Below are 16,974 nucleotides of genomic sequence, written 5' to 3'. Positions count from 1 at the left end.
GTTGATCCAAAAATATAAACAAGGTGTTGGAACAGTAAATTTTTATCTGAAGCTGGATTTTTTCAGTTTATTTCTCATTTATTCAACATTTGGCAGCAAATGTTGGGCAACGCCTGCTAATTTTAGCAAAGTGTAATCAATGAAAACAGGAACATTAATACAAATCTCAAATTAATAGTGAATTTGCTAGTTTTGAACTGTGGATCAAAGAGTCGCAAACGATCCACTAATTAACATTAATTAAATAATTTACATCACTTGAATTTTTCAGTATCCTAAATATTCATATGTTCAAATATTATTAAAAACACAAGCTGCTGTAGCTGGTTCTATTTTTTTTGTCTCAAAACAAAGAAACTGAGGTCAAGTGATCAGACTCTTTATTTATTAAGGAGTCCTGCAGGTTTAAACAAACGCCTGCAGAGCCATCCGAGTGGGAAAACCTCAACATGTAAAGTACAGCCACAGGGACATTCCCAAGTTGAAGTTAATTAATCTCAACAATGGAAATTACTTTTAATGCCATTGTTATGCTAGTTATCACATCAGAGAATCAATCCAGGTTTTAAAATGGAACAATTCCTATAAAAACAAGCATTTCTGTATCTACTCGTTTACTTTTTTAGCTGATCACAACTTCTAGGAACCTTTAGTTGGTAATCCAGGACTTGGGCACAGAAGCCCGTCTATTACTTACTCTTCAAATTAGGAAAGACACGAGAACATGTACTTCCAAGCAAGGCAGAAAATGGCAGTAAGAAAATAGCTGCTCGCCTTAACTTGCCCATATCTACAATCAGAGCCATAATTGAAAAGCCTAAAACAGAAATGGATGAAGACACAAATGTAAAGTCAAAGCTTTCACATTTGTAAAGGTTTTACCAGCAAGTTTCCCCCAATAAGATGCACATCCTGCTTCGTGTTACAGGGTCTGTGTATTTTTTATTAGTATTTTTTACCCCAGATGCAAAAGAAACCTTCATTTCATTTATAATAACCTCCTTTGGTCCATTTTTAAACCTACAAAAATCAAATTAACTGCTGACAGAGCAAACGGTGGTTTTATGGTGGAAAGTACCAGGAAGGCCGGTGGCTGTCTCCCAACTCACAAAAAGAGGAGTGCAGTGATGTTGAGCTTTGGTTAATGCTGGAGTGTCAGGTAGCTTGTTTCCGCTTTCACATTTGAAGTCAGCGTTTAATCAGAGTTTCATACTGAAAGCGAGAAAAATCAGCAGTAAAAAAAATTATCAAAAGCACAGCAGAGCCGCAGAGTTCAGCCTTCAAGCGTCGATGGAAGAGTAACAAGAAGCATAAATGAGATACAAGCCTCGTAGAAAACATTTAGAAAGTTTCTTTTCCCTTATTGGAAGGAGGGTTCATCGTGTTTGTTGCTGCAGCAGCTCTACACGGTAGGCTGCAGCAGCTCCTGCAGGTCGCACAGCGTTTCCTTCAGAGTGCGAGCCATAGTCTCTGCGTTGGTCTCCTCGCAGCAGTTGAAGGCGGTGACGGCGAAGTGGACGTGGTCCGCCTGCGGGTTGTAGCACACGGCGTAACCGTCGGGAACAAGCGGCCCGAAACACATCACGCTGTCGGTGTTGGTGGGAACCTGCAGACGCAAAACAAAGGATTAGTTCTTGAAATAAATTTAAAACATCTTCCATCACATCAAAATCTGTATTCGTTATCAGATATTAACTTTAAAAGTGAGCATATTTACCTAAATCAACCACATTTATCTGATGCTGGAATAACTCATAATAGATTTATTTCACAAAGAGTGAGATGTTCACAGCAGTAATTTCTAGGGCTGCATCGATTGCAGTTTTCCGCTGATCGCAGATTACCGATCTCAGTAAGATACACCTGTAGTTCATTGATTAAAGGTATAAATAATAGAGTGACTCAGATCCAAGTAGAAAACAGGAGAATTTAATAACACTGAAAATATTCTGAGAAAAAAATGCAACACGGCGTACTAAAGCCATTGTAGATATAAGAAAAAAATTGGTACATTTTTATTTTAAAAAATCAGAAATTTTTTAGGAACAAGAACATTTTATATTAATCTCAGAAATACATTTTCCAGAAAAAAAACTACAAAATTTCTGAGTTCCAAAAGTAAAAAAAATGCCAGAAATAAAATAAGACATTTTTAGATTAATCTTAGAAATTTTCTAGTAAAAACTTTTTTCTAACAAATTTTCAACTTTTCAAGCTAGGAGATTTCCATGTTTTTGTTAGAAAATGCATTTTGGTGATTAATATCAAAACATCTGCATTATTTTTTCTAGCAAATTTAATATTTTTGAAACTCAGAAATTTCCACGTTTTTTCTAGAAAATGTATTTCTGAGATCAATCTAAAAAGATTTTTGGTGGAAATTTGCTCCTTTTTTTCTATCAACAGTGGCCCTAATATGCCGTCGTAATAAATGCGACTAAACAGTCATTACAAAAAGGAAATCCAGAAAAAAATGTGACTCTGATGGTAAATTAAACAACCTTGAAGCTGGATTTTCCCCAAACGAATGAGTGAGAAATAAAAATACCACACACACACGCTGATTAAAATGAAAACATTTAAATCTACAAACATCGTCCAGCTGTGTGAGAACAGACCTGTCCTGTCCGCAGCTTCCAGTGCGTGGCCAGGCCGTAAGCCGTGTCCATGAAGATTTTGGGAATGCTGAGTCCTTCCTCGATGGCCTGCAGCTTGAGCCCCAGCAGGTGGCGGTCGATGCCGTGTCCTCTCAGAGCCTGAGCGGCACCAGGAGAAAATTATCACCGACTGAGACTCCAGATCACGCAAGAAGCTGAGGAAAGCAGCTTCTTGAGGCATTTACCTGCGCGGTCAGCTCTGAGTACGCGTCCACTGCTTCTCTGAGCAGCTCCAGCTTCGCTTCTCTCTGCGGAGAGACATGAAGGGTCAAAGCTAAAGAATTAGAAAGACGCGGACGAGTTACAGCAAACCTTTCCTCACCGCTACGGTCCGATCGTCGAAGGCCAGGATGAACTTGAGCGCCTGGTTTGTGGGCGAGCGGATGTACTCGGTCCGTCCTCCTCTGAACATCCTCTGTGAGGCGATGTCGCAGGCAGGACAAACCTCGCTGTGAACTCTGCAGGAAAACGTCACAGGCGGTAAACACACCGCGGCGTTTGCACAGAGGAACTCAAGAACTTTTCAAGCATTTTCAAGGCACGTTTTCAAACTTTTCCAGCACCAAACCTTGGAGATAAACACAATACAAATGAACTAAAAAAAAAGACAGTTTCAGCATCATTGATTTGTGTTGTTAATGTGGTAGTATTCTACGTAAAATGCAAAAAACACAAAATCTTGTGAAGTGTTTTTGTATTTAGTGTCTATTGGAAAAATTCCAGCAGAGCGCCCTCTAGTGGATATGCAGCTCATCTGCAGCAGGTTCTGGTTAGGTCTTACAGTCATGGCCAAATGTTTTGAGAATGATTGAAATGTTAATATTTACAAAGTCTACTGCTTCAGTTTTTATAACGGCAATTTGCATATACTCCAGAATGTTATAAAGAGTGATCAGCGTAACAGCAATTAATTGCAAAGTCAATATTTGCCTAGAAAATGAACTTTACCCCCCAAAACACATTTCAACTTCATTGCAGCCCTGCCTTAAAAGGACCAGCTAACATTGTTTCAGTGATTGCTCCATTAACACAGGTGTGGGTGGTGATGAGGACAGGGCTGGAGATCAATCTGTCATGATTAAGTAAGAATGACACCACTGGACACTTTAAAAAGAGGCTGGTGCTTGGCATCATTGTTTCTCTTCTGTGAACCATGGTTACCTCGAAAGAAACACGTGCAGTCATCATTGCACTGCACAAAAATGGCCTAACAGGAAAGAAAATCACAGCTAGAAAGATTGCACCTCAGTCAACAATCTATCGCATCATCAAGAACTTCAAGGAGAGAGGTTCCATTGTTGCCAAAAAGGCTCCAGGGCGCCCAAGAAAGACCAGCAAGCGCCAGGACCGTCTCTTAAAAGTGTTTCAGCTGCGGGATCGGGCTACCAGCAGTGCAGAGCTTGCTCAGCAATGGCAGCAGGCAGGTGTGAGTGCATCTGCACGCACTATGAGGCGGAGACTCTTGGAGCAAGGCCTGGTCTCAAGGAGGGCAGCAAAGAAGCCACTTCTCTCCAGGAAAAACATCAGGGACAGACTGATATTCTGCAAAAGGTACAGGGAGTGGACTGCTGAGGACTGGGGTAAAGTCATTTTCTCTGATGAATCCCCTTTCCGATTGTTTGGGACATCTGGAAAACAGCTTGTTCGGAGAAGACGAGGTGAGCGCTACCACCAGTCTTGTCTCATGCCAACTGTAAAGCATCCTGAAACCATTCATGTGTGGGGTTGCTTCTCAGCCAAGGGAGTCGGCTCTCTCACAGTCTTACCTAAAAACACAGCCATGAATAAAGAATGGTACCAGAATGTCCTCCGAGAGCAACTTCTCCCAACCGTCCAAGAGCAGTTTAGTGATGAACAATGCCTTTTCCAGCATGATGGAGCACCGTGCCATAAAGCAAAGGTGATATCTAACTGGCTCAGGGAACAAAACATAGAGATTTTGGGTCCATGGCCTGGAAACTCCCCTGATCTTAATCCCATTGAAAACTTGTGGTCAATCATCAAGAGACGGGTGGACAAACAAAAACCTAGGCATTCTGACAAAATGCAAGCATTGATTGTGCAAGAATGGACTGCTATCAGTCAGGATTTGGTCCAGAAATTGATTGAGAGCATGCCAGGGAGAATTGCAGAGGTCCTGAAGAAGAGGGGTCAACACTGCAAATATTGACTTGCTGCATTAACTCATTCTAACTGTCATTAAAAGCTTTTGTTACTCATAATATGATTGCAATTGTATTTCTGTATGTGATGACAACATCTGACATACACACATGAAAACCAGAGGGCAGCAGATCATGTGAAAATATAATATTTGTGTCATTCTCAATACTTTTGGCCATGACTGTACATTTGGTGCTGCTACAAACCTCTAACAGGTGCTAGTAAGACTTTTGTTTTAAATCAGAAGCTTTTTAAAATAAATGTGATTGTATTTTTATCGTGGTCCTGGTACCGACCTGAAGTAGGACAGCTGCAGAGCCACCTGGATGAAGGAGTTTGGACTCAAGTTGTGCTTCTTAGGAAGCTCTTTGCCGAACCTTTTGAAGTTGAAGACGTGGACGTCGAGGTCGTTGATCAGACTGAAAGAATATAAACAATAATTTAATCACAACTTCTACAGGAATCTTCAGTAGGATTATAATCTGATAATATTATCTGGTTATAAAAGGAGCAAAAAACACAAATAGTCAAATATTCTTAATTTCACTGTGAATTTGCAGTAACTATTTATGCAGCAGTCATCTGAATACCACTGAGTGACTGTATATATATGGAAATACAAACCTATTTAAAATATAATATTTGGATATCTTTTCTCATTCTTATTAAGAACTGGAAAATATCTGAATAAAATTCCAGAAGAGCCCTGAATTCAATTCAATTAAAAAATACTTTATTAATCCCAAAGGGAAATTAAGCAGCAAAAAATATTTAAAATATTGCAAAAAACATTTTTCCTATATTATAAAATTTAATATTACATTAAAATAAATAATAAATGACATATTATATAATTTAATACAATATTTATAATATAATAAATATTATAGCACAATATGTAAATATTAAATTAAATTATATTAGTACATTATATTATTAAACATTATATTTAATCATATAAAACTTAAATTACAATCAAAAAGCTTCAAGAAATAAAATAAAATTTCACCAGTAAACATGTTTGCATTGATCAGATTTGATTTACCTTTCATCAATTTTAATCCATTTTATAATCCCTGCTCTCATAATTCATGTTTTAGTTTTATTATAGCATTTTATGTTTAAAGTTTAACTTCTTGTGTTTATTTTTTTATTCATATTTGCCATTTTTCTACCTGTTAATGGTTGATTTTGATGCTAAAACAAGGCTTTGGCCCCAGCTGCTAAAATAATCTACATATTTTTTCCCTTTATCTGTGAAAATCCAAAAATAATAAAAAGAAAATATTCCATCTGAACTGATCTGTCAGTTCAGAGCTAAAGAAATTAATTTCAAATGTGCTAAAAAAGTTTTGCATAGCATTTATGATCAGATGAAGCAAACAGAGGAAATATCCGTCATGTTCTTTCATCCAGCAGGAAAAACTTTCTCTCCTCTCTGCAGTGAGCAGACGAATGATTTATGATCGTTCTGAAAATATGCAGCTCAACACGAAGGTTCTGAGTTCAATCTGTGATCAGGAAAACAGCGACTCATTTCGTTTTACTCGCCAGATTTGCTAAATCCAGCAGGAGGAAGTTGGGCCTGGTTGGGTAAAAAAAAAAAAAAAAAACACGCTCACATGTCGAGGTTCTGCTTGGCCTGCTCGATGTCCCTCTTGATGTCCCGGTCAATGTGGAAGTAAAGCTTCTTGGGCATCGGCAGAGGAACGAGCGGCGCCCTCTTCGGGTCGGGCATCTCACTGCCGACAAAAAGAAAAATATTCATGAGCAGAAAATATTGGCGACGCTTCATTTGAAGGGATGTGGCATAAAATCTGTCATGAACATGAAGGATTCTTCATAAATGTTTACGACTGTTATGAACATTTTTCAACCATTTTTAATTACATTCAAACTCAAATTCAAAAGCACTTTATTGATCCCAAAGGAAAATTAAATGAAATAAGTTTTAACATTTTTGCAGCACCAAACGTAGGAGATAGAACAACACAAATGAACTAAAAACAATGGTTTTATTCCACTGTTATATGAATTTATTACTGTTATTATAATAATATCTTGCAGCATTCTACATTGCTGGGACCAGGTGAACTAAAAATCTAACAAAATGTATGTTTTGAAACGACTCAGACACTCCCAGCACACCTGACTGGTCTGAGAACAAAACACTCAAATAAATCCTGAATTTTAATAACAGAAACGTTTTCCAGTTACACAATAAATCACAAAGGATTGCTTTCCAAATTCTGGTTATAATCAAATGCTAGATTGTACTTTATTACAAAGCTGTGCAGTTTACAAACTCTGAAAACACTATTTGAATTCAAGCATTTCTAAGGATTTCAAGCACCCATTTAAAAGTGATTGAATCATTTTAAAACCCTGTTTACACCAGATTATCGTTATTGAGGCCGTTTCATTCGTGTACAAGCTTGTCCACCAGCTCTGCTGCTCATCCAGCAGAGTAGTATTTGTTGTAGTAGGAGTATTTTCCAGACAGTTTTATCTCACCAGTACTCCTCTATGTGGTGCAGCAGGCTGGCTATGGGCGGGCCCTCGGCTGTGGCCTGTTCGTACAGGAGGCCCCATGATCCGTCCTCGCCCACCACAAACTGTTTAAACAAATACCGGTCAGAGTCAAATACAATCAGCTTCTCCAAAGTGGCTACATTATTGGTGACCAGACACACCTGCAGAGTTTTGTCAAACCAACGGTTGCCGCTGTTGGAGTACGTCCCGCCTCCATGCAGAATCTGAGCCGCCTTACGGCTGGCGTACCTGCAAGATAAAATCCAAAAGAGATTCGAATAAAAAAACAAAACAACATTATTCTTAAGGGTCTCTAATGCAAACAGCGCAGCGTTTCACAATAGTTTCAGTTCAAACACAGGAAAAGACAATTGCTCACTGCAGCAAACGTCAACAAGCGACACAATCATATCTGCAGAGATGATTATGCAACAAGTTCAGCAAACACAGAAAGCCGAGACTGAGAGCGTGTGCACATACTTCTCATCCGATATCCTCATGACGGGAGAATCCAAGCACAGCGAGAAAAGACCCGTCTCAATCATCTGCACCGACTCCTGGTTCAGTTTGGCTAAAAAAAAAAGAAAAAGAAACAGAAAATATTTTTTTTACATTTATTCAAAATGCATGTCTAAAACATCAATCTCTCTCAATCAGAATAAGAAACTGAAGCACGTTACTGCATCTGCAGTCCCAATAATTAGCCATGGAAGCTAACATTAGCATGCTAACATTAATCTCAACATGGAAACATTGTTTGTTGCAGCAGATTAATAAATGTTTCAGACAAAATTATCAATAAGCTAATACATTCATTAATAATTGTTCCTCCTGAATATCTACATACATCATCAACAATAATGTGTAGATAAAAGTCTTTGCTGTAGTTATCTGTCAGTTCTAGCTTATGAAGTAGAAGCAGCAGAAAAAAAGAAAACATATTCAGATTGGACAGAGTGTTGCAGCAGTTCTAAGGATTGCATAATCTGAAAGTCTGTGCTCAGCCAAAAAAAAAAAAAAGAACTCTTGATATTCAGAAAACAAAGCCACTGGAAACTACAGTATGAGCTAGCACTGGCCTTAGCATGCTAATGTTAGCCTTAGCATCTACACACAATTATTTAATTGAATTATGAACTATTTTATTATGTTTCAGCTTTTTCAGATAGACCTAAAGAGACAAATAAGCAAAACCATAAATAAAAGAATAATAAAATAAACTTTATGTTTGTGCTAGCTTTTGAGCTATGCAATATTTTTTTCAGACTGTGAAAAGAGTGTGACTATCAGGAAAATAAGAGCTCTCAAAATTAAATAGGTTTCCAAGGTTTGATTTAGCATGCTAATGCTAGCAAAGCTTAGCTTGTGTAGGATTATTTCACTGCTATTGAGGAAAAATACACTGCATTCAATCAGCCTTAGTTAAAAATTTAAAGCATTTAAGACTGGGCAAACCAAGGATACGCATTTATGATAATATACATATTTGCATAAACAGTTTGTAAATTGTAAATCTATTTGTGAATTTTAAAAAAAACTAGAAGAAATTGCATTTTATGGTAATTATCACAGATGAAGAATTCAGTATGAAAACCAGAGGAGGGTTCTAAGACAAGTCAAATTAAAATATCCATATATGGCCTTTTGTTGCAGCGTCACAAAGCAAACAAATGTTTCCCACAAGTTGAATATGTAGGGAACTCTCTCCTAAAACTATAAGATGGTCCAATTTTGTGTTGTTACCAAATGCAAACACAAGACAATCCAAAAAATTAAATATCTCTTCGTTTCCAAATTGTTCATTTTGATCCGTTTTGATTACCATATTTTCCGGACTATAGAGCCTCAATGTAAACCGCACCTACAAAAAAACAACAAAAAAACAACTGGAAACGTACATATATACTGTAAGCTGCAGGTATCTCCGCCGGTCTCAGTTTTCCACAAGGACGCCCTTAATAAATCTGCTACTAAGGACGCAGCCCTCCGTCTCCAACGCCAAACCATGGATTCGTTCACGCCGAGCTCACATGCAGCGGCTATCGATCTGTACCGCCAGATCCATCTGTACCGCCAGATCAATAGCCTTCAACTTAAAAGCTGCATCATATGAACTTCTTCTTGTTGTTTCCATGATGAGGGGGTATTAGTTTGAAAACGTTTCTCCGTCGTGCCTGCTGCTAGCATGTGCTTGTACTAAATGAAAATCAGCACTTTCTTCTTTGATTTCCAATGATTCACTTCCTGCTAAAGAGCCCCCTGGTGGTTGAAGAAAAATCTCCAGAAAAGCCACACCGGGCTATAAGCCGCATGGCTCAAAGCGCGGGGAAAAAGTAGCGGCTTACAGCCCAAAAAATACAGTAATCTCTTGTGGTCCAACTTTAAACCACAGCCTTGATTACCTTTGATTGAGAGTTAAATACCACTGAACTGTTTGGAAAGTGTGATGATGTGCGGTCGAACCTTTCAGCAGGCGGTTGTACGCCTCGCCCCATGTGTGGCGGTGCTCGCTGGTCAGGATGCCCATGGGCTCCTTGTCCGTCTTCCAGGACTGAGACCTGATTCTGTGCAGCTGACTGTGAATCTGACTCTCGGTCATCCGCGAGCCGTCGCTGTTGTAAACCTCCAGCTGGAAGAACTAGAACCAGGAAATTAACGGTTAAATCACATAGAGACATAGACTCACCATGTTTAGTGATTAAGTCAACAATTATTGGATTTGTTTTTTATTTAAATCATTCCTTGTCTGTAAGGAACTGTTGAGATTATTAAAAAGTTTTTGAAAACCTTTTAATTAAGGATTTTTGCTTTATTAAAAGGGCGCTTATCATATTTTTGTACTTTCATTTGAGTCTCAACTGCTTCTAAAAACAGCCCAGGCATTTACAAAAACAAACAGCTGTTTTAGGCAATAAGTTTATGTTTTTTGGTGTTTATAAAATGAGTTTCAAAAACCTCCCAACTATTAAGTTACATTCTGTGGGCACTGGGCCGTTTCCTAGCAACTCGAGCCCCGTTACCTAGCAACCCAACTGACCTCTGGTACATTTGGTCAGCTTGTTTTACCGCTGTATGCAGCGTACAATGGCTGTTTTAAAGAGAAATATTGTTTACAGTCTCCATTTTATTTGCTGTTTTGTTTCTTTAGTTTGGATATTTAAAATGTCTTCCAGTTAAATGTTTGTTAGAAATTAAAGTTTACTGATCTTTGAGAAGGCGTACTTGCTTTTAATTTGTACAAAATATGTACGTGTACGTTCTGAATTTCAAATAAAAACACTTTTGTCCGTAAATATATTCTACCAAAAATTCCTCAAGTGGCATTTTTTATTTTATTCTTTATATTCACATGGTACAAATGGCATGTTATTTCATTTTAGACAACAAAACGTTTCTTTTCTTACTTGGAAAAAAACCCAACAATTATTTGCCTATTTGCATCTATTGATGCATTTATGATATTGTATAAAAAGTCTTAAGCAATTACAAGAAAAATCTGGAGTGTGCCAATTTTTGTGTCCGATTAATCAATTAATCATCAGAATAATCATTGGTTGCATTATCGTACCAGTATATGTTAATATTATACCATTATAATATATTATTATTTGTTACAGCAATAACTCCTAGAACAATTTATCACCCAGCAAACGTTGCTAGCTTAACAGGCCTATTGTAGCATTACAATGATCTCAAAACAACCAAGACTTCATTAACATGACATTCATGCTGATCATCAGTACAAAGACAGGAAGTTACTCTAAATCTGAAAGGCACCTTCAACTCTGACCTTTGTGGTGGGTTTGGAAGTTGACCTTTGTCGCTCCATGAACATAGAAAAAAAACGGTGTGATAAATTTGGTTCTCTGTAGTCGACTGAGGCACAGAGTTCATTAAACTAAAACCAGATTGGCAAACAGCTACTGGACAGTGAAGCACTTTGTGTAAAGGTCAGCCAGAATAATAAAATGTTCTGGCCGGGTCCAAGTCTCTGCACCTTCTGGATAAAAATGTTTCACATGAGATGTTGGGATTTCAGCCTCCAGCTCTGGCCCAGCCTGGACTTATTTGAAACATCAGAAGAATCTCCTGCTGTGTTGAGTATCTCCTTTGTCACAAAAGGTCATTAAGACTCTTAAACTCCTGAACAGGAAGTAACACATCCCTTCCTCTCTGGGTCATCAGAGTTATTTTTCATCCATCTGAGCCAAAAACACAAAATCTACCATGAAACCAAACAGGTAGCAATAAAATCAGGACATGACCTCAGAGCTGCGGATGAAAACCGATACAAGTTAAAAATAGAGACGCCTCCCAACTACTTCAACATATTTTTACTCAAGTACAAGTAAAAAGTATCCAAGAAATTACTCAAATATGAGTAAAAAAAAGTATTTGGTAAAAAGTCTACTCAAGAATTGAGTAACTGATTAAATTATCAATCATTTAATATTTAAAAATTACATCAGACGGACCAAAATAGAAAGTTATGTGGACATGTTGGCATTTAAAAGGACCAAAATGACAATAATTTATTAAAAGAAAAGGTAATAAAATAAGACAAAATAAAATTTTTCCAGATCAGTTTCTTTCAATAACACTACAAAAACACAATCTTAAGTATTTTAAGTCTAGTTTCTACTTCAAATAACTCAGTACACTTGAATTAAGACAAAACTAACTTAACAAGTAACTTATCAGCAATGTAGAAAAGCTTATTTTCAAATTCAAAAGCACTTTTTACATTTATTATTTTCATATTTTTTATTTTTACTTTTATTTTAAGTAAATAATTCCTTTATATTGATGAAAAAATACTAGTTCATTTGGCAGATTAAACATGGAGAAAATGTGTTATAAGTAAAATGTAACCATCACTTTTTCATCAGTATTAAGGAATTAATTACTCACAAGCTTTTATATCTTGCTAAAGTTATTTCTAAGTTAGTTTTGTTTTATTTCAAGTGTACTAAGATATTTGAACTACAAAATAAACTAAATATACTTGGTAAGATTTGAAGTTTTTGCGGTGACATTTTTTTAAACAAAAACTGCAGGTTTTTCACTCCTAAAAGTGATTTTTGTTTTCTCAAAAACATTACTGAAGTAGCTGTAATTGAGTAAGTAATGCCAGCCACGCCCCAGCTCTGCCCACCTGGTAGTTCCTGACCACAGTGATGTGGGTCGGCGAGCGTCGGGAGTTGCTGTAGCGAGCGACGTAGTCGTGTTTGGGTCCGGGAATCCTGCTGGAGGAGAAGAGGAGCGGGTACAACTCCATGCACAGAGGCTTCCCTCGCATGTACTCCACTGGCAGCTGCCCACTGAGAGAAACACAAGCAGCTGTCAGGATTCCCACCGCTTTCATAAAAAAACATCAGAAAACCACTTCAGGAGAAAGAACGAGACACAAGTTAAATAAAATAAAATAGCAAAAATATCAAATATTTTTTTAAAATTTAACATCAAAAATTGAAATCTCTCGTGACAATGGTGAAACAAAATTCTTATATGGAGGTTTTCACTTCAAATAATAAAAGATATGATGAATTTAAGGTATTGTCGCCAGTCCATGCAGTGAGCAAACAAAAATAAGGCAAAAACAATTCATTAAACTACAATAAAAATATATTCTATTAATAAATCCTTTCTATAACTAATGTATATCAGGAGGTAAACAGGTTGCTCCTCTAATCCACTGAGGTTTGAGATCAGCTGCAGATACTCTTACAGTCAGTCCAAGTAAATTTAGCTACAGATTATCATCAAATGGCAGCCAAACACACGGCGACGCCAGCTGTGTGAAACATAAGAAGGGCAACAACAAGAGGGCAAAAAGACGAATGCAGCATGTAAACAGAGCAAGAGGAATCATTCCAGTGAGGAATCACTTCAGTGAGGAATCACTTCAATGTGTCAGAGTCTTCACTAAGTTATTGTAAAAGGTAAAACTCACTTGTTCACTTTGGCTCTGAAGTCCAAAACAGCTGCTATCAATTTAGATGCAAACCTGTGAAGAAAGGAATATATTATTACCGTTATGTTATGGATTTAAATCAGGGCTGAAAACTGTTTTTCATTTTGGGCCAAATCAAAAATCTGAATGTTCTTAAAGGGCCAGTTGTACCAGAATGTGTTGATAAACCCATTGAATTGGTAAATTATCAATAAATAGCTGTTTTAGTATTCACTAAGTGTTTCTTAAAATTAAATAATATTGAACATGTTTTTTCACTGATCAGTCCATCCAGGATCTTGTTTTTGTGTTTTTCTGTAATTAAAATCACAGATTTTGTGGTGCTAATTTAGAAATACTTGTAAGGAATTTTTACGATATGTGATGTTAAATTTATAAATTACTGTATTAATCACAGACTTTAACTTGACATCCAGGAAGGCTGAGGCAGCAGTCACTTCAACTCAATGTTTTTGAAAATTTTGAGAAAAAATTAGCAGTAAAAATCATAAAAACTGTGTTGATCTGTTGATTTTGTGTGAATTTTACAGATTTGTGAGAAACTGGAGGGACTTGTTGATGTAATTTGGAGTCTTGAGGGCCACATAAAAAGCTACAGTGGGCCAGATTTGGCCCCCGGACCTTGAGTTTGACACGTGACTTATAGGGTTCGACCCAGTGGTGTCCAAACTTTTTGCCATTAGTGCCAAAACTATTAAGTTGAGAAAACTTGAGCACTACATTTTCTTAAATTAAAAATGAAAAGTTTTATTTCTGAAGACATTTGTTGTTTTTTATCTCTAAACTATTTTAATAAAACCATAACAAGCATTATAAACAAAATCTACTAATTAAGCAAAGCAGTCTAATTTTTGAAAAAGTAAATCATTGTTGATCCAAAATACAAACAGAGCCTTGCACAGTTGCTGTATTAAATATTTTCCTAAACTTTTTAAAGGTTCATTAGCCTTTTTTTTTTTTTTAAACAAAGGTTGGGCAGAGTTTGGTTGCTGATTTCAGCAAAGTATCATAAAAAACAACAGACATATTAATAAAATAAATATTGCTGTCTTGTATCTAAACAAACAAACATAAGAACATTTTATTTGTCTGTAAAAATCTCAATTTAATCACCAATTCGCTCCATCCAGAGGGCAACAAACGGCCCCCAGGCCACACTTTGGACATCCCTGGTTTAACCATAACATATAAAAACAATGCACTCTATGAGATAAAATAAATAGTTTAGGAAAAGAGTTTTTTGGTTCTTCTTCTGTTTGACTTTTATCAGACAGAATACATCCTCTCCTGATATGCGACGCCTCCACTATCTGCCTTTTCTCCAGCAGAAAACAAAGCAAACGGTTCGACTACCAAACACAGATAATGAAGTCTGAACGCCACAAGTAAACAGCTTCTTCAGACAAGCTTCTAACTGCTCATTATGGGTCAAACTGTAGGGAAAAAACAGTGTAGTGATCCGTTTCTGAACTCACAGCAGCTGGCTCCTCCAGTCATTGTAGTCCCTGCGGGGCAGAGAGATGGCCGGGTTGGAGTGGACCGCCAGGGGCTGCCTGCTCTCCAGGTACGCCCACTGGACCCACAGGTCTGAGACCTGGAAGGCCCACGCACAGGTCAACAAAGAAAGTTCAAACTTTTTGTCATTTTCTAAACATTTTTCATTACTTTAGAGTTTTGGTACCAAAGCATTCCTCTGAAAATTTCAGGAAAACGATTGCTACAATGCTAACTAGCGTGCCAAAGTAAAACTTTATGAGTTTAAAAAGTTGAAAATGTGCTAAAAAATTCAAATATTTTTGTATTAATCTCAGAAATCTTGAAAAACGTGGAAATTTCTGAGTTTTAAAAGTTTTAAATTTGCTAGGAAAAAACTCAAATATTTTTTAGATTAATAAGAGAAAAATTCTAGAAAAAAATGAGGAAATTTCTGAGCTTCAAATGTCAGAAATCTTCATCCACCAAATTATTGACTTTTCACATTCAGAAACTTCTGTTAGTTCTGGAAAACATCTGAGATTAATCTCAAAAGTTTTTGTCGTAAATTTACTCCTTTTTTCTACCTACGAAGTCTTTAATTTGCTCTTGTAAAAATTACATACATTTTCTAGAAAATTGGGCAAAATATTTACAGAATGAAACTGAATGTTGCTCTGTAACTGTCACCAGATGACTCCAATTAGTCCTTTTTGTTCTTGTGAGCACGTCATGGTTATTATTTGGGTAATTTAGTTTATTTATGTGTCTTTAACTCGTTTAAATATATCCAAAAATGTCCCTTATGCGTTTCACATGTACTTTGGACCGCGTCTTTTTTGTTTTTAACCACAGCAGCGATGCATCCGCCCATTTCCAGCTTTAGCATGTGCCTGCTTCACACACACACACCCAGTTCTTGGTGAGCCTGGCTCTCCTCTCCAGCCCCTCCTGCAGCTGCTGTCCCAGGCCCCCGGGCCTCCCAAACTCCTGCACCATCCTGCGGGTGTGGTTGAGCTCCTCCGGGGGCAGGAGGGGCTCCAGGGCCCTCAGATAGCCCTGCAGGGTCTGGGTCAGCGGGGGCACCGGCTGCGGGGGCACCGTGGAGTAGAAACACGGTTCCTGCCTCGGGGAAACCTGCACAAAAGAAACAGGGAAGCGTGTTTCTCTCTTTACTGAGCGCCTGGTTAGTCTTCCACTGGAGTTTGACCAGAGGTTATTAAATCGCGCCCCTGCAGGAAATGCACAAGATATGATGGTGGAAACTACATCCGCTACTCGTTATTTAATTACCAGCAATGTTGTTGGTAGAAAAGCCCCTTTTTGTCACTCTGCGAGGCGAGAATGTTAACAGAAACAGCATGAAAACCACTCGACAAAAACAAAAGACTCACCAAAGACAGCCACGCTCTGCAGGTTCTCGGGTGAATATTCTTGAAAATCATATTTCCTAGGATCATGTGCGGCCACAAAAAGGAACCTTCTCCTTTACGTCCACAGACGTATATAGCTCAGACCGCGCGGCGTCAGATCGCCAAAATGAAGCCCTGACCTCCTCCTACTTCTCCGCCATGGAGACGCACGGCAGCCCTCATCGCTCGACGCACAACTTTCTGAGAAAAGTTTATTTTTCGGGGCGGAAAACAACGCGGTCCCCCCTCCGCCTCTTCTCTCCGGTGGTTGTTCGCTTTGGCAGCGAGCATGCGGAGCCTCACGTAGTGGACAGAAGCTAGGAGATAACTACCGCCTGCAGCCGCTGAGGCGCACGTGCTGACGTAAAAACGTTTCCGTAAACAGCTACGTGACCGACCCGCGAAAGCAGGGCGCAGTACCGTGTCTGGGCAAAGGGTGCCGCTGTTGCGTCCCCAACTCTAGTAAACAGCAGGTGAAGATCCCTAAACAAAGAGTTTATAAAATCACTAAAGAGCGGAAATGTGTTGTAAACAATTACATGTACTTCAGTAACTATTTTAAAAAATGTGCTTTTAGGATTATTTTTTACTACGCTGTACTATACTTGAGTAACTTTATATAAAGTATCATTACTCTTACTTGGGTAAATTTTCAGGATTCGCTTCCCACTGAAAGGAAAACAAACACACACCTGCAGTTTTTTTGTTAAAGTTAATAAGTTTTTCTGTTAAAAGAAGATGATTTGGAAAAAATTTATTGCCT

The 16,974-nt window shown here is 37.9% G+C and overlaps 1 protein-coding gene across 1 annotated transcript; it reads right to left on the bottom strand.

The window, feature by feature from the left end:
* Positions 1–363: 363 nt before the first annotated feature.
* cratb (carnitine O-acetyltransferase b) lies at positions 364–16,582 on the bottom strand. Its single transcript, XM_028036758.1, has 15 exons — positions 16,194–16,582; positions 15,712–15,936; positions 14,802–14,920; positions 13,306–13,359; positions 12,508–12,673; positions 9,816–9,990; positions 7,833–7,923; positions 7,514–7,601; positions 7,335–7,435; positions 6,443–6,562; positions 5,117–5,239; positions 2,980–3,115; positions 2,843–2,905; positions 2,619–2,756; positions 364–1,606 (listed from the first exon to the last, which is right to left on the bottom strand). Exons 1-15 carry the CDS (start codon positions 16,257–16,259, stop codon positions 1,403–1,405), a joined length of 1,869 nt encoding a protein of 622 aa, XP_027892559.1. The 5' UTR covers positions 16,260–16,582; the 3' UTR covers positions 364–1,402.
* Positions 16,583–16,974: the final 392 nt, after the last annotated feature.

This window comes from Xiphophorus couchianus, chromosome 13 (genome assembly GCF_001444195.1).
Source record: "Xiphophorus couchianus chromosome 13, X_couchianus-1.0, whole genome shotgun sequence".
NCBI lineage: Eukaryota > Metazoa > Chordata > Actinopteri > Cyprinodontiformes > Poeciliidae > Xiphophorus > Xiphophorus couchianus.
The sequence above is the reverse complement of the archived record's forward strand: the minus strand, read 5'-3'. Positions and strand labels throughout refer to the sequence as shown.

What these genes read in the sequence shown, in the direction of transcription:
- cratb (XM_028036758.1), bottom strand. Translation starts at nt 16,259, where the DNA reads ATGATCCTAGGAAATATGATTTTCAAGAATATTCACCCGAGAACCTGC. An exon ending in GCAGAGCGTGGCTGTCTTTG is followed by an intron (nt 15,937 to 16,193) that starts GTGAGTCTTTTG and finishes TCTTTTGTGCAG; the next exon opens with GTTTCCCCGAGGCAGGAACC. An exon ending in GACTGGAGGAGCCAGCTGCT is followed by an intron (nt 13,360 to 14,801) that starts GTGAGTTCAGAA and finishes CTTTCTTCACAG; the next exon opens with GTTTGCATCTAAATTGATAG.